This window comes from Sturnus vulgaris, chromosome 19, assembly GCF_052056855.1.
Source record: "Sturnus vulgaris isolate bStuVul1 chromosome 19, bStuVul1.hap1, whole genome shotgun sequence".
Classification (NCBI taxonomy): Eukaryota; Metazoa; Chordata; class Aves; order Passeriformes; family Sturnidae; genus Sturnus; species Sturnus vulgaris.
Genome location: NC_142261.1, coordinates 4749843 through 4773547, shown reverse-complemented (window position 1 = coordinate 4773547; position 23705 = coordinate 4749843). Strand labels below are relative to the sequence as shown.

At 58.1% G+C, this 23705-nt stretch overlaps 2 protein-coding genes across 6 annotated transcripts; both read left to right on the top strand.

Annotated features, from left to right (window-relative positions):
• Positions 1–3673: 3673 nt before the first annotated feature.
• On the top strand, positions 3674–7103 carry CRYBB1 (crystallin beta B1). Of its 2 annotated transcripts, none has more exons than XM_014874869.2 (5): positions 3674–3814; positions 4549–4667; positions 6239–6371; positions 6502–6644; positions 6923–7103. In XM_014874869.2, exons 1-5 carry the CDS (start codon positions 3674–3676, stop codon positions 7101–7103), a joined length of 717 nt encoding a protein of 238 aa, XP_014730355.1. The 2 variants fall into 2 exon arrangements, with proteins under 2 accessions (XP_014730355.1, XP_088032014.1); XM_088175888.1 differs by having other exon boundaries at positions 6239–6403; positions 6447–6644.
• Positions 7104–8069: 966 nt separating this feature from the next.
• On the top strand, positions 8070–23597 carry TPST2 (tyrosylprotein sulfotransferase 2). 4 transcript variants are annotated; one of them, XM_014875066.2, is made up of 7 exons: positions 8070–8139; positions 15474–15539; positions 18523–19425; positions 20873–21071; positions 21793–21843; positions 21966–22014; positions 23048–23597. In XM_014875066.2, exons 3-6 carry the CDS (start codon positions 18590–18592, stop codon positions 21993–21995), a joined length of 1116 nt encoding a protein of 371 aa, XP_014730552.1. In that variant the 5' UTR covers positions 8070–8139; positions 15474–15539; positions 18523–18589; the 3' UTR covers positions 21996–22014; positions 23048–23597. The 4 variants fall into 4 exon arrangements, with proteins under 4 accessions (XP_014730552.1, XP_088032247.1, XP_014730551.1 ...); XM_088176121.1 differs by lacking the exons at positions 8070–8139; positions 15474–15539 and adding an exon at positions 17832–17930; XM_088176122.1 differs by lacking the exons at positions 8070–8139; positions 15474–15539 and adding an exon at positions 17843–17930 and having other exon boundaries at positions 18671–19425.
• Positions 23598–23705: the final 108 nt, after the last annotated feature.

The window sequence follows — 23705 nt, the reverse complement described above, 5'->3', positions numbered from 1 at the left end:
GCTCCTCCACCTGTTCCCACGGCTGCTCACTCTCAGGCCCCAGCCATGGGCATGGGGCAGCTGCCCCAGGCTCCAGCTCTTACCTGGGGTGAGGCCCTGGTGCCCAGGGAGGTGACATGTCCTGCAGCCTCCCACTGGGTTTTTATAGCCTCCAGATAGAGACAGAACCCAGGGGAGCATTACTGAAACCCCTAACTCAGCACATGGCGGGGAGGAGGGACCGCGCAGAACAAAGGCGCCGTGTCAGAGACGCTGATGAGCCGGGACGTCGAGCTGGCCCACCGGGCACAGGCTCTGACCCCCACCCTACAGCTCCAGAGCCGGGGCATCACCCCCAGGCTCTGCCAACACTCCTGCCATGTGTCCTCCCTGGCGTGGGGCTGGGCTGGGGCCGTGTCCCAGCTCTGGCAGCACTGCCTGCACTGGGGGCACGGGGAGGTTTCCTCATCAGTTTCTGGGAAGTGGGAGGAAGGACACGTCCCCACTTGCTCTCCCTGCAAGAGCAGAGCAGCGCTCCCCGAAATCTGGGGCAGCTCGTTGCAGGTTACACAACAGCCAGGGGCACCTTAAGAAGTGGGGACCAGGGGCATGGAAAGTGGTGGTGGGGGTTTGCAAAGGCATGGGAGGAACTGGACGTGCAGGTCATGACTTGGGAAGAACTCCTGTCCCTGTGGGCTGGAAAGACTCTGCTGCCACCACATTTTGGAGACTTAAACACCTTCCAGCTTTGCTCACAGTGACCCACGCACCCCACAGAGCATCCCAGGGTGGTACCAGGGCTCCAAAGGCCAGGCAGAGGCACCCACCCAGCCAGCAGGCAATGAAGGCTCTTGAGCCCAATGGGAAAACCCTGTTCCCAGGGAATGCTGTGTTTAGGGACAGAATTCGCCAGAAAACTGCCAGGAGGCTGAGCCAGAGTTCCCCTCATGCAGCTGCAGCAGCTCTGTGAGCCCCGGGCACCCTGGGGGAGGCAGAGCAGGACAGCTGGGGAGGCTCAGCATAACCGGCTGCCCCAGGGCACAGCAGGGCTGCACGGGCTGTCCCTGCCACCTGCAACCCCAGCAAAAGCCCTCTTGGCACGGGCACAATTTGTTCCTGGCCTCTCACTGTGGCCTGAGCTCAACTCAGCTCGCGCTGGCCACCAGCACAGTGACCACCACCCGCTCGCTGTCCACTCTGTGTCCTGGCGGTGGGACATGGCCACTGGAGCCTGAGCTGTGTCCCCACGGTGCCACTCAGTGCCAGGCAGGGATGCCTCAGCAGGAGATCTGTGGGCAGCAGGACTCACCAGGGCAGAGCAAACCCTCGTGCCCGTGCCCTCTGAGGCCACGCTGTTCCAGCTCTGACTATCTGCTCCTGGGGCAGCTCTTTGCTGTGCTGGAACTGTGCATCCCACAGGCTTCACCCATGCCGGGGAGGGATGGTGCGGTGAGGGGCTTTACAGGGCACAGGGTCCACGGCAGGGCAGAGATTTCGTGTCTGGGGGGGGCTCAGGAATGGCCAAGGATTGATCCCTGCTGCCAGCCCTGCCACAGTACTGGCTCAGTGAAGCTCACGAGGATGAGGAGTGCTCAGTAATGAGCAAAGCAGCCATCAGGAGCAAAGCTCAGCCCCTCCCAGCTGGTTTTCCAATGCCCAGGTTCAAAGGTGCTGAGGGTTGGGAGGGGAAGCAGAGTCAGGAGCAGAGGGTGGTGAGACCTGCTGATTAATGTCCAGGAGGCACAGGGGAGGCAGCACAGGGAGAACACCCACGCTGGCTCTGGGAGGAAGAGAGGGCAGGTTAAATTAGAAATCTGGATAAAAACCATGGAAACCAGGGCAAATTGAAATCGTGAATCATAAAACAGTGCCCAGCATCAAGGTGAGAACCAGACTGGGCCAGTGCCCAGGGTAACGGGGCAGCAGACCCCGCACCCAGCCATGTCACGGGCACAGCACACCTCCTGAAAAACCTCGGGAAAAGAAGGCACCAATACATTCTTTTTGTTCGGGATTTTGCGCAATAGCCCAGAGGGTGCAGCTGGATCCCACCGCTGCTGGGTGACACATGAGAGGAACAAAAGAGGAGGGCAGCACATGGGGCTCTGAGCCCTCTGCCCGCACACCCTCGGGTGAGGCACCGCTGGTGCTGGATGCTACGGGAAGCTGAGGGTGTTGGACAGGGATGTGGAGGTGCAGAAGAGCTGAACAGAGGCTCAGAGGGACTCAGGAGAAAGTCCCCCCGAGGTGCCATGGGGTGGGGGGGATGTGGCACCAGAGGCTGAGCTGCTGAAGGAACTGGTGACAGTGCATCCCCAAACAGCCACCCCACGACCCTCCTGTGCCAGTCACAGAGCTAATGATCCAAAACCATGAGTGTGGTGGTGGCAGAACCAGGGTGACTGCAGCACGGGGAAAATGGGCTAAAAAGCAAAGAAGAGCCCTGCCAGTGAGCAGGGATGTTCCCAAGGGAGAACAAACTATTTTCAGGCACTCGGGTGGTTGAGAAAGTGTCAGCTTCGATTACACATCGTTCTGGAAAAACCTAACTCCTGAAGCATTTTAGAACACTCAGGTCTCGCTTTCTGGCATCTCCAGGGCAGCGCTGCCGGCGCTTGCGGGCGTGGAGTGATGCTCAAAGCGAGAGGTTCAGTGTTTGGAGGGGACAAACGGGCCCGGCACGGCTGCAGACCGGGCACGGCGGGGCTGCCGTGGTGGCAGCGGCACGGGAGCGGGGTGTCACCGCGGGCCCGGGGCCGGGACTCTGGGCAGGGGAGGTGTTCCTGTGCCGATGCCGGCGCCGGCCGGGCCGTGCCAGGGCTATATATGCCCTGCCGGGGCGGCCGCACGAGGGGCAGCGGGTGCCGGGCGCGCTGCAAAGTGGCACGGTCAGGTCTTCTGTTGTGCCGGGGGCACAAAGGAAAGTGCTGGGTTCAGCGGCTGGGCACGGGGCCGGGGAGAGGCTTCCAGCTCGCCCAGCGCTTTGCAGGATGTGATGACTGGGCGGCCGCGCAGACACTGATGAGCTGGCAGTTCCTTTGTGCGCCCGCCCGGGGGTCTGCCCTTGCCAGGCTATAAAGTGGGGGCCTCGCGGCGCCCCGAAACACAAGCCCGCTCACTCCAACAAGAAGCAGCAGCTGCCCAGGTAAGAGGACAAAGTCCCCGGGCACCGGGCTGCAGCCGGACCCGAGGTGGGGAGAGGGAAACTCAGGGTCTAAGCCGTGGTCACCGCTGTGGTGGTCACGTCTGGGAGCACCTCTGTGCTCAGCATCCCACCACCCTCCACTCCCCGGGGAGCTGCTGGTGACACTCACCTGCGGGGCCACAGTAGGGTGCCAGCTGCAGGGCCTCAGCAGACCAGGGCTGTCCCCTTCCCACCCCTCACAGGCTGGCCCGGTGCCCCCCCGGCTCCCAGGTGCACCCCTGGCACAGCATGAGGCCCTATCCCTGGGCACCTCGACAGTGCTGGGACCATGCTCCAGGACCTCCTGTGATCCCCCTGGTGAAGGCAGAACCCCTGCCTGTGCCTGCTGGAGAACCTTCCAGCAGCTCCTCTCCTGGCCCTGCCCACCCACCCCATAAAGAGTCCCCATCCAGATGTCACCATTCCTGGGGTGGGTTGTGGGTGCCCACATCCATGCCTCGCTCTAACCTGCTGCTGGTGCCCTGTCACAGACTTGAGCCCAACACCGCGATGTCTGAGACCACAAAACCCGCTGCTCCCAGCCAGGCTGCGGATGAGAAGGAGAAGGCGGCTCCTGCGCCAACTCCATCCCTTGACCCTGCTCCTGTCGCAAACAGCAAGGGCGAGGAGCCCTCCCCAGAAGCCTTCAGGGTAAGCCCTGTGCTCCCCACGCGCAGGGACACGCTCTGGGCAGGAGATCGTTCCAGGGGGAAGGAGAGTGGAAGTGTGGGTGATGCCATCCCTGCTCTGTCCCTCTGACAACAGGAACAGGATTTGGGCAGCTGCTGCAGGAGGAACAGCTGAAGGTCTCTTGGCCAGGACAGCTTGTTGGGGATCACAGGCTTTGGAAGGGCTCTCCCCTGGGTTGTGGTGTCAGGGCTGGCTGCTGTCACCTGCTCCCTCTGGTCACCCCCTGCATGCAGGGGTCCTGTGGGGAGGTGGAGGGGACACTAGAGGCAACAGGGCCAGCACTGAATTGCCACAGTGATGCCAGGTCAATGTGCCACCGAGGCACTGCAGCAGGGCTGGCACGGGGGGCGAGTGATGTGGGGGCTCTGGTGACACCAAGCCAGGTTGAGAACGCCACAGTGCAGACAGAGCACCTGGAGAAGCCGCTCCTTCCCACCAGCGTGGGCACTGGAAGCAGCAAAACCAGGGACATGGTGAGGCCATTTTGGAGCAGGAACAGCTGTTGGGGAGAACCTTCCTGTGCTCAGGATGCCCATGCACAGAGCCCAGCTCAGCTTGGGCGGGCACCAGAGCCAAGAAGCTGCAGGAAGGCTTGGAGAGCCGAGGGGGACATGTGGAGCAGTGGGGTCACACAGCAGCAGCCTGCTCTCCCTGAGCATGCCTGTCCTCATCCAATCCTTTCCTTGCACACCCAGATCGTTGTCTTCGACCAGGAGAACTTCCAGGGCAGGCAGATGGAGTTCACTGCCGAGTGCCTGAACCTGGCTGACCGTGGCTTCGACCGGGTGCGCAGTGTCATTGTCACCTCTGGACCGTAAGTGACCCCAGCCACGGAGGGGACCGTGTCCCTGGGGATGTTCCTGGTGGGTGGGGACACGGCCCTGGGGGAACCCTGGGCACAATGTGACGTGCAGGAGCATTTCCATGTTGCCTGGGCAGAGCGCAGCAGGGCCAGCACAGGAGCAGAGTGGGCATCCCGGATCTCCTTGGAGGAGGACAGGAGGGCCAGGATGGGTGGGAAGGATGCCAGGGATCCACGAGCAAAGCAAAGGGCACCAGAGGCAAAGCCAAGGGCTGAGGAAACATGTCCATCATTTCAGTCACCTGGAGCTGTCCATGGAATACAAGGGACCTGCAGATTTTAGAGAAGTCAAGGTGAAATGAGGTGGGAACCTTGGACCAGGCTGGAGCAGGCAGGGACAGGCAGGGACAAGCACATGCCTGCACCCAGGCAACTGAGCAGCAACAAGGGGGCTGGGCAGGTCTCAAAGCCGTGGGAACAGTTGACACAGGCAGGGACAAAAATGATCCCCAAAGCAGATAACTGAGCAGACGGATGATCTCCATGTTGAAAGAGCATCCCACCACGCTGTGCCCGGCTGGAAACAGCGTGCCTAGGAATGAGGAGGGCTGGTAGCACTGTGGGGAGGATGCACAGGACATGGCTGGTCCTGACTGCATCCCCAAGGGACCGGGAGGGTGACCTGGAACGACACCATGCAGCACTGATGACTTTTTTATTAGGAACCCAGAATATCCAGCTCCTCTTGAAACAGATGGGGGATGAAGCAGCCTAGAAGGAGCTCAGATATGATACCTGGGAAGCTGCACTAGGCACAGAGAGGGTAAAATTGGGAGAACAGAGAACCTGGGTGTCATTGGAGTCCTTAGAAACTTCTTGAGAATCACTGGGACTGTGCACCCAAAAATGTGCTCAGGGAAAGATGAAAGCAAAACAACCAAGCTGAGCTTTAGCAGTCAGCTTGAGGCTGTGCAGCCTGGGGTACCTGAACACATCTGCCAGCAGGAAAACCCCTGCTGGCTTATGCAGGAAGATCTGTTTTGCAGGGAAAGGGGAAGCAGCAAATGCAGGACTGTGGTGGTGCTGGGGGCTTCTGAGGCCCCACACCCATGACATTCCCAGCACTGCAGCAACTTATGGCTCTGCTAAAGAGGTGACATTGCAGCTGAGTGAGCCCCACGCTCGGCAGTGGGACGAGTGCCAGCGCTGGCTGGCGCTGGAGCAGTGAGGCGTGCCAGGATTACACAGCTCAGGCAGGAGGGACAACAGAGTCCTGAGCTGACTCTGTGAGGTCACCAGCTGTGCAGGGGTCCTGCTGCTCCCCAGCTGAGGAAGAGGAGCTCTGTGAGTGCTGGTGCCTGCTGTAGGTTTGGATACTCACACACCAGCGAGCTTCCAGCCCAGAGCCCATGGATCAGCGCTGGCTCTGCACAGGCCACAGAGCTGGGCTAGGAAAAAGGTGGAAGCAGGGTGGTGGGGCCACAGCTTTTTTGGAGACCCCTTCACTGTCCTGCAAGCTGGCTGAGCAGGAGGGGAACTGCTGGGTGGAACCTGACCCACTCTTTGCCCACCTCTCTCCCCAGCTGGGTGGCCTATGAGCAGGCCAACATGCGTGGGGAGATGTTCATCCTGGAGAAGGGCGAGTACCCTCGCTGGGACACCTGGTCCAGCAGCTACCGGAGCGACTGCTTCATGTCCATGCGTCCCATCAAAATGGTGAGTGCTGGGGAGCAGAGAGCCCCGGTGGGGTCTGCCCAGGGCTGGGCTGTGCTGCTCGATGCCTCACTGCAGCAAAGCTCCAGGGCTTCAGCCACACTGCCCAGCGCCCTCCCTCTGTCTTCCCCAGGAGGCTGAAGACCACAAAATCTCCCTCTACGAGTCTGCTGACTTCAAGGGCAACAAGATGGAAATCCAGGAGGACGACGTGCCCAGCCTCTGGGCTTATGGCTTCTGTGACCGCGTGGGCAGCGTGCAGGTGCCCAGTGGAACGTAAGCTGGGCTGCAGTGGCGACTGCCTTGGGCTCTCAGGCAGCCAGAAAGCGCTGCATCGCTGTTTTGGTGGCATGGCTGTTTTGGGTAGGGTGGCTGTTTTGGGTAGGGTGGCTGTTTTGGGTGGCATGGCTGTTTTGGGTGGTGTGGCCCATCCCCCTGAGGTTGATGCCCAGCTCAGGGAGGCCCTGCCAGCCCCCCGAGCTCACGCTGGCCATGTGGCTGCTGCCTGGAGTGGCCGACCGCACTCAGGTGCCCTGCGTTTGCTTTTCCCGCAGTTGGGTCGGGTACCAGTACCCTGGCTACAGAGGCTACCAGTACCTCTTTGAGACCGGAGACTTCCGACACTGGAATGAGTGGTCTGCCTTCCAGCCCCAGATCCAGTCCATCCGCCGCATCCGGGACATGCAGTGGGACCAGAAGGGCACCTTTGTCACCCCCGACGCGCCCTCCGACTGAGCGTGCCGCCTGCTAGCAGCTACGAGTCCCGGGCCCCGTGGGGCACCCCCGCCTCCCCTCGCGCTCGCCTGCCCAGCACTTTCCTTGTACATTGCACATTCCCTGGATGTACTCTACCTTGTGAGGCAAATTAAAAAAAAAACAGAAGATTAGAACTGCTCGGGGGTCGGTGGTGCATGAACGCGGCTCTGCTCGGCCGGGATGTGCCAGCCTTGCGCTGGAGCAGGGTGGGACACGGTGGAGGCGGGTTTTCCCAGGGAATTGGTCTCATGCAGGAGGATCTCCGTGCTGGGGCTGGGACACAGGGTGGGAGAAGGGGGTGGCAGAGGCCCTGCAGCCCCCGTGGGGACCCTCTCAGTTGTGGGGCTCAGGGTGCCCCGGTAGCCACGGAACGAGGGCGGGCTCCACGCCTGCGGGATCGGGGGGCTGCGAGGTGTCCCTGCCGGTGGGATCCACCGGGACACTCATTAACAGCCGAGATTGGAGTCAATCAAAGACCAATTCACTTTCAAGGAGTTTTTTTTTAACCCTCGGATGTTGTCCCTCCCCACCGGACACTTCTTTGCCATCCCGTTGCCTCCCGGTGGGGCACCTCGGCTGGCATTACCCTGCGCTCCCACGCCGCTAATTAGAGACGGCGGTGATTAATTACAGCGATAGCAGTGACGGCAGCGCTGCCGGGCGCTGCACACTGGCAGCACCGGCGACCGGGGAGGGGACCGGGGATAACGATGAGGCCGCGGGCAGAGCGGTGCGGAGAGCTCCCGGTAACTCACGGGGAGGGCTGGTACCGGCACGAGCAACAGAACCGGCAGGGCTCGGGCAGGGACACGGACACGGACACGGACACGGACACGGACACGGACACGGACACGGACACGGACACGGGATGGGGGACGGGCTCGGGTTCGGTCCCCCGGTGCCGCCCGGTGCCCGGCGCGCGCGGCGCACGCGCGGAGCGGCGGGCGGGGATCCCGGCCCCGCGTGCGCGTGACGTCGCCGCGTCTCGCGCCGCTCCGGGCCGGCGGCGGCCCCGGTGAGTGCGGGGGGCACCGGGGGGAGCGGGGGAAGCGCCCCGGCCCGGCCCGGCCCCGGTACCGCGTGTGTCCCTGCCGTTTGTCCCCCCCGCAGCCGCGCCGGCTGGCAGGTGACAGCGGGCGGGCTGCGCGGCGGGCGGTGCCTGGTACCGGCGGGCGCTGCCTGGTACCGGCTCCGGGCTCGGTGGGTGGCGCGGGCGAAGCGAACGGGGCGCGGAGCGGCGGGGGATGCTCGGTGCGCAGTGCGGGGGCTGCGCGGTGTTAGGGACACCGGGCAGTGATGCGTGATCGGAGCGGTGCAGGGTGTGCGGTACCGGGGACACACAGCAGTGCTGGGTGTTCGGTGTCGGGGACACAGAGCGGTTGTCGGTGCCGGGTGTTGGGTGCAGAGTGCTCAGAGTAGTGCTGGGTGCCCAGTACAGGAAGCACGGTGCAGCACTGAGCAGGATGCTCTATGCTGGGTTCAGAGAGTGGTACTCAGTGCTGGGTTCTCCTCTGGTGCTGGGTGCAGGATGCTCAGTGCTGGGTTCACGAATGGTGCAGGATACTCAGTGCAGTGCAGGGTGTGCTGAGGTGGCCACAGTGTGCTCAATGCACAGAACACAGTGCAGGATGCACGGCAGGTGGGAAAAGGTGCTCAGCACAGGGCCCTCCTTGTACCTTTGTCCTCTCATCCTGCTTTTTGGCACATGGTCCCCTCTTCCCCCTCCCATGGCACCCCTCTAGCAGCCCAGCACCAAGCTATGCCGCCATAACCTGAGCACTGCCATACACAGAGGGCACCCATGGGCTGGGACTGTCCATCTGTCCAAGTGTCCAGAGCTCAGCCAGGGTTGGGACTGCCCTCCTATACCAGGGTGAACGTGGTGGCCTGGGCCGGTGGGTGCCCAGTGAGAGGCTGTGCCTGCAGGTCCCGAGCAGCATCAGCCTCTGCTGAGGCTCAAGGGGTGTTGGCAGCACTGAGGTCGGGGTGGCTGTGGGATGTAGTCCCTTGGCAGGAGGTGCAGACAGGCTCTTGAGCAGCTGCACTGGCACTTTGCAGCCCACCCAAAGCACTGGCACTCTCCTGGCAGTGCCCATCTGTTACTCAGCTGTGCCCTGCATGGCAGGGATGTGACATCTACGCTGTCCATCTCAGGTTTCTTGGGACTCGTGGCTGGAGTTGCTGGCACTGGGACCAGTAGCATGAGCTGGGCTGCCCTCCTGCAGGCAGGGGATGGCTTGCATCAGAGAGGCCTTTGCTCTGTCCCTCGCTGTGTTTGTTTGTACGCTCGGGCTCTGTCCAAAAATCATCTCACAGCTTGAAACCTCTTCAAACGCCTCCCTCTGCCAGGCCCTGCCAGCTGCTTGGACCCGGTTTGGGGAGGCGAGTCCCCCCCCCTCAGCACAGCCGTGCTGCTCCCTCCTGCTCGGGCACCGAGCAGTGGTGAGTGGGGAGATCCGAGTGGTTGGTGCTAACAGGTTTCCAGATTTGCCGTGTGTTTTGTGGGAATGCTGCGGGGTGCTCGTGGGGAGCTGTCAAGTGCCAAGGCGGGCGCCTGCGAGCTGCGAGCGGGGTTTGGCATCCGTGCCCCGAGGCTGCTGCATGTGGCAGCACAGGAGCAGCTGTGCTGCAGAGCCCAAGGGAGCCCAAGGTCTGTGCGGAGTCAGCCCAGAATTTAGGGGAACTGGGCACTGTGCGGGTCCTCCCCAGCATCACCCACAGCAGCTGGAATTGGGGGGCTTCACTGTGGGGGGATGTGGCAGGCTGGGGCCTGGGATCTCTGCAGGACACTGGTGGGCACACCAGCATGGGCAGGCTCGTGCCACCGCCTTCCTCTGCCTGTAGGTTTTACAAACTGTATTAATAATTTCTGTTGCTAATTTAAGGAGATTTTTCCAAAGGCAGTTTGCATTACGAGTACGCTGAGCCTTCAGGGATGTGTGGGATGGCAGGAGCGCTGTTGAAACGCGGGGACTGTCAAGAAGATTTTTGGAGAGAGAAAACAAACCCCCAGCAGGTGGTTTTATTTGGCACCGTGCAGATGCGCCTTGTGATGAATTTGTGATGCCTTGAGGAACCTCAGCCTCATGCCTCAGCCGTTTCCCTCCAGATTCCACAGGCAGTGGGCACACAGAACCTGGGAGAAGCTTGCCCTGGTGTCGGCTGCCTGCTTTGGTTCACTCTGTTTTCCAATCCTTTAGTGCCCTGTCTGCCTCCAGAATTCCTGCAGGAATTATTTCAAAGATTTCAAGGTGAACGATGCTTTTTTTTTGTCCTTTTCATCCCCAGTCCGTGCTGCCTCACGGTGTGGGTGCAGGCAGGAGGGTGGCCAGGGCTGGCCCTGCTGCAAGAGCCCCTTGTCCCCTCCCAGGACAGCAAACAAGAGCAGCAGCGGGGGTTGCTCAACACGCAGCACTCGGAAGTGAAGCAAGCGGCTGCTTCTCACTGTGCATTCCCAGGCAGTGACCCCAGACTGAGGCTGGGGGATCTGAAGGGGCTGAAGCACCCAGGTGCTTCTCCACGGAGGAATGGCCACGGAGCTGCTGTGCTGGGGAAGCTTTTCCAGCACTCCTGTTGCTGCTCAGTGCTGGGAGGGATCCTGTGGTGTGAGGGTGGAAAGCAGCCATCCCCCACCCCCGAGCAGCTGTGCTCACAGCTGGCTGCGGGCCAGCGTGGCCGGGTGGCACTCAGGGCACAGGCCTTGGTGGCCCAGTGTTTGCAGATGCAAGTGGCAGCAGAGGAGGAGCAGGGCTCCCCGCTGGGCTGGGCAGACAGGAAGGCGCTCGGATGTGCCGTGCAGCGTGGTTTGGCTGACAAGGCAGCAGTGGCGCAGGCTCGGAAGGACCCGGTTCCGTTTCTTCCTTTGGTGGTTTCACAAGGGCTTCTCCCGTGCCAGGGCTTGGGGGAGGTCACTGCCTGTCCTCTCTGGGGCTGGGAGTGGGAGGCCACAAACTCACACGTTGCTGAAGTGGGTGCTGGTGTTTCCCGAAGTTTCTGGCTTTGTGGAGATGCCAAATGCTTGCCTTTATGGCGTCTGTTGTGCTGAGCGTGGCTGGGCACTGCTGGAGATCCTGGGGCTGGTCCGTGCTCAGGACTGCAGGAAAAAAGACAAAAAGGAGCAGAGGAGCTGAGGAAGATGGGGAGGTACAGCAGTGTCCCCTCTCCCGTCCTTGCCTGCAGGGTGAGCAGTGGCAGCTCCGTCCTTGCTGCCCTGCCCTTAGCCAGTGCCTCCAGGGCTGCTGCTGCATAGGGAAATAAAACACTTTGATTTTGTTTCTTAAGCAAATTTGAGGTTTTGGGGTTTGTCTTGCAGAAACAGTTTTTTATTTGCAGATCCTGATCTTTGTGCGTGCAAGAATGGAGCTTGTTGAGACTTAGGGTTTGGCGTGTGGATTGGGAAAATATTTTTTGAAGATACTTAGTGTTTTTTCTAGCAGTTCGTCTGATTTCTCTTCCTCCCTGTTGTATGGCAGGCTTTGACCACCCACATTCCTGCAAGGGAATATTTGTGCAATTTTGTGAGGGAAGAACTGTGTTTGCATCACAGGGGCTCTGCAACCCCCAGCTCCCCTTGTCCTGTGTCCCTCTCCTGTGAGGATCCCCAGGACATACCCTTAACGAGGGATTAGAGTTGGAGGGACTTGATCAGAGGCATGGAGAGGAATCACAGAATCATCACAGAATCGTGGAATGGTTTGAGTTGGAAGAGATCTTAAAGATCTTCTAGTTGCACTCTCCTTCCATGGGCAGGGACACCTTCCACTAGACTGAGTTGCTCAGAGCTCCATCCAGCCTGGCCTTGGACACTTCCAGGGATGGGGCAGCTTCCCTGGGCAAGAGGAGCTGGGGGAGAGCTCAGTGCTTTCCCAGAGCACCATCCTGCAGCAGGACAGTGGAGTCACTGGTCGGGCACAAGGGGAGAGGACGTGGGAATGTCACCAGCAGTAGCACCCGTGCTAGCTTTGCCTTTGTTCCCTTGAGGCAGCAACTGCAGAGTAATTAAGGAAGGGTGAAGCTCTGTGGGTTAATTAAAAGACAGGAGCTCCCTGTGAAGTGCAGAGTTCGTGTCCCATTTCAGCACAAGCACGTCTGACGTGCCGGAGCCTTGCTGTGGTGCAGGGACACAGCGCCAGGTGCTGGGGAGTGGGAAGGTGCCTCCACCCCTGTGTCCTGCCAGCAGCTTCCCCCTTGGGCATTCCATAATCAATCTGCCACTCTGAGCCGGAGGCCGTGTCCCTGCGAGGTTTTCAGGGTGAATGCTGAGGTTTCCATCTCTGGACAATAAAATGCTGTCGCCGTGCTTGGAACGAGGGATGGGTGGAGGGGACTTACTGTAAATCGGTGGGATTTTTATTGTTTGAGGAACACTGTACCATTGAGCAGGATAATAAAATGTTTTGCTAATCGTAACAGCCTTGAGGCGATAAACCAACAGTCTGTTCGTGCTGTGAAATGTCTGTGGATTCTCTGCTGATAGTTGGAGCTGGCTGGCACACAGTCCCCGTATCCCTGGCTCTCTGGGATGCAGGGCTGGAATGGGTGGTGTGGCTCAGGGCTATCACCTTGCAGGCTTTTCTGAGCCAGAAATGATTGAAGCTGGCACACACTGCCTTAATCCTCAGGGCAGCAGGTTCTGCTGGTTTATTTTTCTAGGTCCTCAGCAGAATGAATTCCCCTTTGCCCTCTGAGCCTGTTGGTTGCTAAGATGCAGCTGGAGCAGCCTCTGTGTGGTTTGGGTGCCGAGGTGGCTGCTTGAACACTCATCCTTGAACTCTTTTGACTGTTAGTTTTTCCCTGAGATGATGGCGGCACTGCAAGTGTGAACCACGGGACTGTCCCTGGTGTTTGGGGATTTTCCAAGGGACACAGAACTCCAAAGTGTTCCAGACCCCAGGTGTTTTTGCTGGTATTGGTTGTGTTTTCACTGAAATTGGCCTCTTCCGGTGGATGCCCTGGGTTCATGACCTGCAGTGCAGCTTCAGTTTTAGTCACCAAACCCGTCCTGCTCTCAGCGGTGCCGCTCTCACCTCGTGGTGGCTGACAGCAGCTTCTTTTTTGTTCTGGGTTTGTTTTTTTTTTTTTTTTGAGTGCTGCAGCTTCATTTTCATATCTTCCCTCCGAGGCTCAGGGCCCTGGCTCACCTGCAGCAGAGGTATGTGCTGAGCCCCTGTCCCACCGCTGGGGTGGGTGGGCTGGACCCTGTTCCCACTGTGCTGTGGGATCGATCCCGGTCTGGGCAGTGCTGGGGTGGAGGAGCAGGAGCTGGGGGTTGTGCAACGGGGCTGACACTGCACTCGGTGACCACAGCCACCCCTGTGGTGCCTCTGTGGGCTCCTGGTGGAGATTGGGGCTGGCCCCATGCTCCATGCCCCATTCCCCATGCTCCATGCTCAATGTCCCATGGTCACTGCACTCCAGTCCTGCTAAGAGAGATACTTGGGAAATGTTTGGAAATGTGCCGTTCAAGTTGCCAGCAGGAGCATCCAGGAGGAGCAGAGCTGCCATCAGCAGTGCCAGCGTTGGACTGAGCTCAGGTTGGGATGAAGCAGCAGCCCTCAGGCAAGCTGTGTTTATTTTTATAAATGAACTGGAGACTATCAATTCAGTAATTAAATATTGCTGATTTGTAAAGATGTGCGTTGGATATGTTGGGACATTTCTTGCTGACCACAGTTTCTGCTGCTGTTCCGCCACAAGGGCGCCTGCAGATCCTCATCCTTTTATTAAGCACCAACAAATTGAGCTCAAATTTTCCAGGCCACACCTACGTCTTTTGGGGAGGCTGCACTTAATGACAATCATATCTGGGAATGGTTTAAAGAAAAATGCAGCTTTTGATCATATGGGGCTTCTCATAGAAGCTGTTTCCGTGGTTGTTTGTAACACTTTAACAAATGGTGTTTCCTCACTGCTGAGTATGCTGGGCAGGCACAGGGGCTGTTCCGAGGGTGGTTTTTACCCGTTCCCAGTGCAGGTGCCAAGGTCAGGGGTTTCACTCAGGGGTTGTGGTCGGGGTTTCGGTCAGAGCTGTTGTTGGAGCCCAGCTGGTGGTGACGCCCTGCATAGCATCAGGAAGGAAGTCGCAAACAAGTGTGTGTCCCCGTGTCTGTCTGTGTGTCTGTGCACAGGCAGGATCTGGAGCCATTTCTGGAGCAGGGTGAGTCGGGTGGGCTCTTAAACCACCTCTGTCCCTGCACCTCAGCACTTGTGGCACTGCAGAAGCACTTCCAGGGATGCAGTGGAGCTGCAGCATGGTCTGGAGCTGCAATCCTGCAGTCCATGGAAGCTCTCAGAGCCAAGCTGAGCAGGAAGCCTCTCAGAGAAGCCCTTGGAAGTTCATGCTGGGTGGAGTTTCCCTCTGGTTTCTCCTTAGTCCTGAGGCGGAGGGGCCGGTGACACTCGATGGCAGGAGAGGAGGCTCGGGTGGCTGGAATAGCCATTAGTGTCACTACTGGAAATGTTCTCAGGAACACCCTGCGAGGCCAGGACCTGCTGTGCAGCCAGGAGGGGAGCTGACTGGCAATGTCCCAGCAGCAGTGACCCCATGATGGTCCCATGTCCATGCTGTGACCCTGGGAGCAGAGTGACATCCAGTGATCCTGGCCCCTTGGGGTGCTCTGCTTTAGCTCCGTGTCCCAGACTGTCCCCAGGACGCTCTGTGCTTGCAGGATGGCTTCAGCCAAGGCTGCTGGGCTCCCTGGCATGGAGCAGTCCTTGTGGGAAACCTGGTGTCCAGGGGTTTGGTTCCAAACCTGGAGGGATTTCCATGCTGTGAGGAGCTGGTGCTGCTGCCTTGGCAGGTGGTGAGGATGGAGAGAGCTTTATTCCTTGGGCTGGAGCTGGGAGGTCCTGCCAGGCCTGCAGGTCCTCTGGGCTCTGTCTCCTTTCACTGTCACTAATTTGGGGGCACTGCTCATAATCTGATTTATGCCTGATTTCAGCATTTGCAGCAGGCGAGTCTGGGGCTGCTTCCTCTGATCAAGGCTGTTGTGCTGGTGGATGTGTGCTGGAATTGTGCCCAGTTGGATTGTCATCCCCTGGGCCTTAAACATCCCCTCCAGGCTGCTTGAGTCCCCCTGAGGCCTCTCCCTTCCAGGAGGCTGCATTTCCTAAAAGAGCTGCTTCCCTTTGTGTGTCCTGGCTTGGCTGTGCTCTGTGAGCAGTGCTGGTGTCTCAGGGCAGGTGTGCCAAGGCCAGCACTGACCATGAGCTGGAACCACCAGCTCCAGCATGAACACCTTTCCCTGGGGCTCAGAGGAGGCTGTGGGCAGGAGGGGAAGGTGCTGAGGAGGAGAGCAGATGTGTGTGCTAAATAAACAAATCAACACTGTGGCTTCTCTTCCCCATCAGGTGTTTTGGTGGCCACGGATGCAGCATGAAGTTCAAGTAACAGCACAATGACCTTACAGGGGAAAGGTAAGAGCCAGCAGATGGATGTGTGGTTCCCCTAGCATGCTGAGTGACTGCTGCACATCTGTCTGATGATTTTGCACATCTGTCCATGCCACCACTGGTGCCCTGTTGGTCCTTGTTGCTTTCACAAGCTGGCAGGACACAGTGTCAACCTCGTTCATGCTCATGTCCCATCAGCATGGGAATTGAGAAGACTTGCTGCCTGTAGGACCTCTTGTCACTCTGCTGTCACTTCCCCACTGGTTCCCATCTTCCCCCACGCTTTGGGTGCCAGTCTTGCCCTGATGCTAGCCAGGGACAGAGCCCCTGGTCCTGGGTCACATCCTTGTTCTGTCATGTCCAAGCTGCACTCAGAGGTTTCAGCCACGGGTTGCTGCTGGCACTTTGATTTCTGCTCCCATGTCACCATTCCCTGCCACCATATGCCAGAGTAGCCTCTGAGAGGTCCCTAATTCCTGCTGGAATGGGAAGCTCTCAGAGCCAGTTTGGAATTCTGAAGGGGTGTTGTCTCTGGAAAGGCTGTCTCTGCTCAGACAGCCCTGCACCTAATTACACCATGATTCCAGCACAGTGTCTGCTGGGGAGGAAATGACCCATCCGCCTTCCCTCATAGACTAATGAGACCCATAAATTTTAGGAAATTCTCGGTGGAGAATTGCACAAAAGAGCTGAGAACCAGCTGGGCTGTTTGTGGTTTCCTCCAGCCCGTGGCCAGACACTCTCTGGATGTTGTTCAGCCCTCCCAGCACATTGGGGTGATCCCAGGGTGATCCCAATGGAGAGGTTTGTCCCATTCCAGCCCTCCCAGGGGCTGCTGTTCAGGGGCAGAGCCAGAGTGCAGAGCTCAGCAGTGGGGAGAAGCCATGCTCCTGTGGGCACCTGCCTTTCCCACTCCCCACATGGAGTGGGAGCTTCCCCAAGCTGGTGGCATTGGGTGGGGAACAATGGGGGCTGTGTCCCTGCCTGACGGACAGGCAGGGTAGTCCCCAGGGACTCACAGAATCCCAAGATCTCGCAGGTTGGAAAAGCCCTCCCAGACCATCCAACTTGTGCTTAGTCCCCATCTTGTCACCAGCACAGAGCACTGAGTGCCACGTCCAGGCATTCCATGGACATCTCCAGGGATGGGGACTCCAGACCTCCTTGGGCAGCCCTTTCCAAGGCCTGACCACTCTTTCCATGAGGAAATTCCTGCTGATGTGTGACCTGAACCTCCCCTGGCACAGCTGGCAGCCTCAGCCACCCTCCCATCACACACAATATGAGAGTCCCTTTGTTCCCTCCGCAGCTCTGCCGGAGCTGCTGGAGCATCTCGGTGGGAGCTGCTCCCTGTCAGCTGGTTCTCCTGGAGAACAGAGCACTTCTGTGCTCCAGCCTCCTTTCACGATGCAGCCTTTGCTGCTAATTAGCCTGTCTTGGTCTGCATCGCCCTAATTATTCCAGTTGGCCCTAAATCCTGCCTGCTCCTCTGCCATCCTTTGAAATGGGTCTTGTGGCATTTGCAATTATTTTAGGGTGAACATTTGAATATATTTACATGACTGAAACAGATGAGAAGAGCAGGAAGGAGCAGCACTTGTCTTGTTAATGGCTCTGACTCTGCTTGGTGCTGCAAAAATGCCAGAGCTGTTGGGTGTCCCTCTGATCTACATCCCAACAAATCCACCCACTTTATCTTATACCTGGGGATGCAGTTGAGGCTATTTAGCTTTGGTATGTTACCAAGCAGCTGGTCAGGGTGGACCAGGTAGTAAAGAGCCACAAAATTACTTTTGGTGGTGATGTTGTTGTGCTGCTGAGTTGGGGAAGGGCATTTCTGGGCTGGCAGAGAGGCACTGCCTGGGCAGGAGTGGATAAAAGCCAGTGGGTGGATGGAAGCAGTCTGGGATGGTGGAGTGGGATGTCAAGGACTGGAATTAGGGAGCAGAGCTAGTCTCTGAGTGCCTGGCAGGAGGGGCAGGAGCAGGGAAGCTGCCCAGCTCCAGGCTCCCTCCTGCCTGCTCCCTGCTCCACATGGACTGCTGCACAATGTGTTTCTTCGTGGAGGGGAGAAAACGCTTTTCTGGAGCAGCTCTTTGGCCTGTCAGCAAAACAGAATCCATGGACAGCCCGTTCCTTCCACTCCATTCAGCTCCTACCCCAGCCACATAAACACAAAGAACTGGAAATCCCGGGGTGAGCCCAGGGGAGGATTGCAAAACCTGCACTCGCAACTGGGGCGGACGGGGGGGAGGGGGTGGGAAGCGGTGCCAGCATTCCCGGGAGTCCCTCCGGGCACGCAGCTGAGCTGGGCACTTCCAGAGGCTGCAGCCTTCCTGCTGGATGTCCTGCCGAGCCGTGGAAAACCCCAGAAAGTCTCGGTGCCAGATGAAGTTTCACGGATTTCTCTGTCAGGTCAGTCTCCGAGGCAGGGCAGGGTGGTGAACGCTGCGTGTGGCTGTTCACTCTCAGCTGTTTGAATTTCTCAGTGTTTCATTCTAACGGTTTCTCCTGACTCAAACCCTTAAAGCTGGCATGAGAGGCTTTTGTTTTTCTCTTATTTCGGCTTTCCTCTCCCCTGTCACCGCAGGGTTAAACTAAACAAAACGTAGGGAGGATGCAGGTGGCTGAGAGGTGAGCAGTGCTGGAGTGCTGACTTGGGTTTGGGAGGAATAACCTCACCGAGGGTCTGAGCTTCATCTGGGATGGAACAGGCTCTCTGTAAAGATTTTGTTTGAAGGAGTCCCTAAGTATACAGGGCCCCTCCTCTCCAAAATGTTCCTGGAGCTTTGCTCCAGGTGTTAACCTGTGTTTCTGGGAGCACAAACAGTGCAGAAATTCTCTCTTTGGGTGTGCACTGATGCAGACTTTAATTACCTGCTGGGTGTAAGGCACCAAGCCTGGGAGGTGCTGATAAGCGAAGGAGGTGATGAAATCCTGTGATGGTGTCAGCATCCCATGGGAGCAGGGCTGGCCCCGCTGCTCTGACAGTGCTGTTCCTTTGCAGATGCCCGTGGGGTTGGACACTCACTAGCAGAGAGCTGAAGCCCCCAGCCTGTGCCCGGCAGAGCAGGATGCGGGTCACCACGCGCAGGGTGCTGCTGCTGGTGGGCTCGGTGGCGGCCCTGATGGTGACCCTGCACCTCGGGCAGCAGGTCCTGGAGTGCCAGCAGGTGCTGAGCGAGAGGAGGCACAGGCTGATGAGGCCCGAGAACGAGGAGCTGGTGATGGTGGACGCCAACCACGTGGAGTACCGGTACAGCAAGGACATGCCGCTGATCTTCATCGGCGGCGTCCCCCGCAGCGGCACCACGCTGATGAGGGCCATGCTGGACGCGCACCCCGAGGTGCGCTGCGGGGAGGAGACCCGCATCATCCCCCGCGTGCTGGCCATGCGCCAGGCCTGGTCCAAGTCCGGCCGCGAGAAGATGCGCCTGGACGAGGCGGGGGTGACGGACCAGGTGCTGGACGCGGCCATGCAGGCTTTCATCCTGGAGGTGATCGCCAAGCACGGCGAGCCCGCCAGGTACCTGTGCAACAAGGACCCCTTCACGCTGAAATCCTCCGTGTACCTGTCCCGGCTGTTCCCCAACTCCAAGTTCCTGCTGATGGTGCGGGACGGGCGCGCCTCGGTGCACTCCATGATCACGCGCAAGGTGACGATCGCCGGCTTCGACCTGAACAGCTACCGGGACTGCCTGACCAAGTGGAACAAGGCCATCGAGGTGATGTATTCCCAGTGCCTGGAGATCGGCCGCGCCCGCTGCCTGCCCGTCTACTACGAGCAGCTGGTGCTGCACCCCGAGCAGTCCATGCACAACATCATGAGGTTCCTGGACATCTCCTGGAGCGACACGGTGCTGCACCACGAGGAGCTCATCGGGAAGCCCGGCGGGGTGTCCCTTTCCAAGTGAGTCTCGGCTCCTGCCTCAGCTTTTCGAGTATTTTCGTTACACAAAGCAGGCTGAAACACCAGCACTGCGTTGCTGGTGTTTGTGTGTGATTTTAAGGGAGGAGGGATAGCACATTGTACTGCAGTGGGGTTTGTGTGCCTGAATAAGAAACGGCTTTAATGCTCCCAATCTGTTGTACTCCACAGAACAGCTTGTCAAGCAAGGATTTCAGAAGCAGGTGACTGTTTAATCTCTCTTGACACTGCAGAAATTATTTCAGTCTCTAATTTGCAAAGAGCTGCTTGCTCTGAAACGTGAGCTCTTTAATGCCTCTTTCTCCACCCGTCCTCAGATGCCTGCCTCCTTGGTGTGATTAGTTGTGCTGCTAAAGATGATGAGCTGCAGTTCTTGCCAGGTCTGGGGCTGGTATTGCAGAATAAAAGCAATACCTACTCAGTGGAGGCACACCCAGCACTCTCTCCTGGCATCTCCATGTTTGGGGGGTGTTTACCTTCTCCCACTTTCTTTTCCTCTTTTAATGCTGTTTCTTTTCTAAATGGAGGCTTAAGTCAGGCTTAGCAAAATTTAATCAGCCGTGTAAGGGAATTATCCAAGTCTCCATATCAGTTGCTGGTGCCCCAGTGGTGAGGGCACAGGAGCCACACAGGAGGGGGATGTGCAGCTGCTCCGGTTTTCCAGGATGCCCTGGGAATGCAGCTGGCTCTGCTTCCCTGTTTGCTCGGGGTAAATTGGTCCAGGTTGCTTAAATCAGGTTTTGAATATTCATAGAGGTCACCAGGTGTGTATCTGTGCTACAGCCCACACATCTTACATTGTTTTCCTCTGATAAGCCGAGGTGTCCTGGTGAAACCCCCTGTCCCAGTGCAGGATGGATCCCTCCTATAGGAAAAGAGGAAGCAGCCTTAAGTTTTGCCAAAGGAGGTTTATGTTGGCTGAAAAGGAAAATTCCTTCCCTGAAAGGGTAGTTAAGCACTGGAACACAGCAGTGGTAGAGTCACCATCCCTGAAGGAATTTAAAAGCTGTGTGGATGTGGCAGCTGGGGACATGGGTCAGTGGTGGCCTTAGCCACTTAGTGCTGTGGGAATGATTGGACTCACTGATCTTAGAGGGCTTTTCTAACCTTAGTGATTCCATGATTCTAAACAGGAGGACCCAGCCTCTGGGGCTGTAGAACCCCCTGCCAGGGTTTGCTTCCCCAGAACAGGGCTGTGAGGGACAGAAGGTGTGGCTACCCCATCCGAGGTCAAGGTGGGACAGGACTTGGAGCAGCCTGGGATGGTGGAAGGTGTCCCTGCCCATGGCAGGGAATGGGACAGGATGGAATTTAAGGTCCCGTCCTGTGGTTCTCTGTGGAGGTGGCAGCGAGTTTTGTGTGAGCCCAGCACATGAGTGAAATCCAACCATCGTGTCTTTTGTTGTTTTTTTTCCTTTATTTTCCCCAGGATAGAGAGGTCAACAGACCAGGTGATCAAGCCGGTGAACATGGAGGCGTTATCCAAATGGATCGGGCACATCCCGGGGGATGTGCTGCAGGACATGGCCCACATCGCCCCCATGCTCGCCAGGCTCGGCTACGACCCCTATGCCAACCCCCCCAACTACGGCCACCCCGACCCCCTGGTTGTCAACAACACGCACAGAGTGAGTGGCACTGCCATGGGGGCACGGGAGAGGGGTCACAGAGCCCTCCGGAGCAAGGGGAGCTCCTCAGCCGGATCAGGAAAGAGCAGGGGGGCAACAGACACACGGGGAAAACAGAATCGCAGAATTCTGGGATCACTCGGATTGGAAAAGGCTTCCCGGAGCCATGGAGTCCAACCTGTGCCCGATCCCCACCTTGTTACCCAGCCCAGAGCACTGAGTGCCACATCAAACACATTCCTTGGACACCTCCAGGGATGGGGTCTCCAAACCTCCCTGGGCAGTTCCAAGCCCCGACCACCCTTTCCATGAGGAAATTCCTCCTGGTGTCCAACCTGACCCTCCCCTGGCACAGTTTGATGCAGTTTCCTCTCCTCCTGTCCCTGTTCCCTGGGAGCAGAGCCTGTCCCCCCTGGCTGTCCCCTCCTGTCAGGGAGTTGTGCAGAGCCACATGGTCCCCCCTGAGCCTCCTTTCCTCCAGGCTGAGCCCTTTTCTCAGCTCCATCAGCTGCTCCTGGGGCTCCAGCCCCTTTCCCCACGCTATTCCCTTCCCTGAACACGCTCCAGCCCCTCCATGTCTGTCCTGGAGAGAGGGGCCCAGAGCAGGACAAAGCACTCAAGGTGAAGCCGTTTCCCTGGTAAGGTTGGGAATGGCTGACAGCAGTGACCCGGAGATGATTCCACTGCCCCAGGGGGTCACTCCAGGTTCTCTTTCCCACAGGTTTTAAAGGGGGATTATAAAACTCCAGCCAATCTCAAAGGTCACCTGCAGGTAAGAGCTGGATGTATCCTGAGAGGTTTGGGGGTTTTGGGCACACCAGGGTGCCTGGTCCTGCTCCCATCCCTGTGAAATGCTGGCTCAGAGCTGACCCTTCTCTTTTGGGGCTCTTCCAGGTGACTCAGAACACGTCATCTTCTCACTAAGAAAATTAATGATTTCCAGGTAAGACCTTGTTTACTTAATTTTGGGATTTGGGCAAATCTGCCTGCGTTTCTCCAGGACCAGCACTTGGTTTGTGTGATTTCTGTGGATCAGCTGGAGTTCCAGGCACACTCCTAGTGCCAGGGATCCTTCACAGTCGCCTCAGATCTTCCCACACAATGCTGCTGTGTGGGACCATTTGTAAGGAATTCTTTTCCTGAGCTCTGGGAACAGGATTAAAGCTGCAAAATGAAACTCAGCCGCTTGGGAGGGTTATTGCAGCCTGTCCCTGCGGGCAGCAGGGACACATGGAATGTGTGGATGAGCTGAGCTGCTCCCCAGCTGCCTCCGAGGACGTGCCATGGACCTGAGGAAGGGGATAGAAAACAAAGGAAAACATGATGGAAAACAAAGCTGCTGCCTTGGGCTTCTACTGCAGAGACAACTGTTGATGTGTTGGATGTTCTTCCTTCATGCTAAAGCATAAAATATCACTCTTGGTACTAAAACCCATCCTTTAAGAGCAAGTTTCTGTGCACAAGCAGATGGTTGGGCTAGAAAAAGATCAGAAGCACTGAGGGAAGATCAGGAATTGTGTGTCCCCTGTCCTGGGCTGAGAAATGGTTCCTTTCTGGCCATTTTTTTTGTGTCACAGGGGCTTTAAACCCTCAGTTAAGCATTGCAGTGCTAGGGGATTCTGCTCCAAGGGGATCCTGTTCCCAAGGGGATTCTGTCTCTGAGGGGTAAGGGATCCTGCTGAGGGAATGCTGCTCCTTAAAGGATCCTGTTCTGAGAGGATCCTGTTCCTTAGGGACTCCTATTCCTAAGGGATCCTGCTTCTGAGGGGATCCCGTTCCTGAGGGGATCCTGCTCCCGAGGGGATCCCATTCCTTAGGAAATTGTGCCCCTGAGGGGATCCTGTTCCCAAAGGGATCCTGCTCCTGAGGGGGTCCTGCTCCTGAGGGGATCCTGTTCTTTAGGGAATTGTGTCTCTGAGGGGATCCTGTTCCCAAAGGGATCCTGCCCCTGAGGTTCTGTGTTTTGTCTCTTCCAGAACGCTGCCAATGGCCTGTTGTTGCCTGAGAAGGAAGAGTGTGCAGTGGGCCCGTGGAAATCGGTTCTCCAAGCATATTGCTTGCTCCTACTGTTGCCAAATGACTGCGCTCCAGGAATGTATTTGCATTTATTTGCAAAGGCCAAACGTGCTCCACGGCGGGAACATCCCCGGCCTCTCCCAGCGCTCCGTGGGGAATGCAGCTGTGGAAATCCGGGTGGGGGACGGGAGGAGATTCCCTGTGCCGAGGCTGGAGGACTCTGTACATCGCGTTTGTGTCTCGTGATCTGCCCCCCGTTCCCGGTGTGGGGAACAGCCCTCCCCTCCCTGCTGTTCCGTATTCCTGGGATCGGGAAGAGCCGCCCTGGTCCTGCTGTTCCCAATTCCCAGGGTCAGGAACAGCCCCCTGGCCCTGCACAGCCTTTGTGGTGTGTGTGCCCTCCTCCCCACTCCCCCTCCCCGACCCTGCAGAGGCTATTGCAGAGTTAATATATGACCCCCCTCCCCCCCCAGCCCCGGTGTCGGACACCATTAAAGTGTTGATTTGATATTTAATATTTTAATTATTAATCGCGCGGACTCCGCCCCCTTAACTCCGCCGGGCCACAGGGCGGCGCGGCCGCTCCGCTCCTCGCGACTCTATGGTTTGGGGGCGGGG

Coding starts and splice junctions, on each gene's coding strand:
- TPST2 (XM_014875065.2), top strand. CDS start 18,458: ATGGTGTCAGCATCCCATGGGAGCAGGGCTGGCCCCGCTGCTCTGACA. Junction 19,426..20,872: donor GGCGGGGTGTCCCTTTCCAA/GTGAGTCTCGGC, acceptor TATTTTCCCCAG/GATAGAGAGGTCAACAGACC. Junction 21,072..21,792: donor TTGTCAACAACACGCACAGA/GTGAGTGGCACT, acceptor TCTTTCCCACAG/GTTTTAAAGGGGGATTATAA.
- CRYBB1 (XM_088175888.1), top strand. CDS start 3,674: ATGTCTGAGACCACAAAACCCGCTGCTCCCAGCCAGGCTGCGGATGAG. Junction 6,404..6,446: donor GAGCAGAGAGCCCCGGTGGG/GTCTGCCCAGGG, acceptor GCCTCACTGCAG/CAAAGCTCCAGGGCTTCAGC. Junction 6,645..6,922: donor GTGCAGGTGCCCAGTGGAAC/GTAAGCTGGGCT, acceptor CTTTTCCCGCAG/TTGGGTCGGGTACCAGTACC.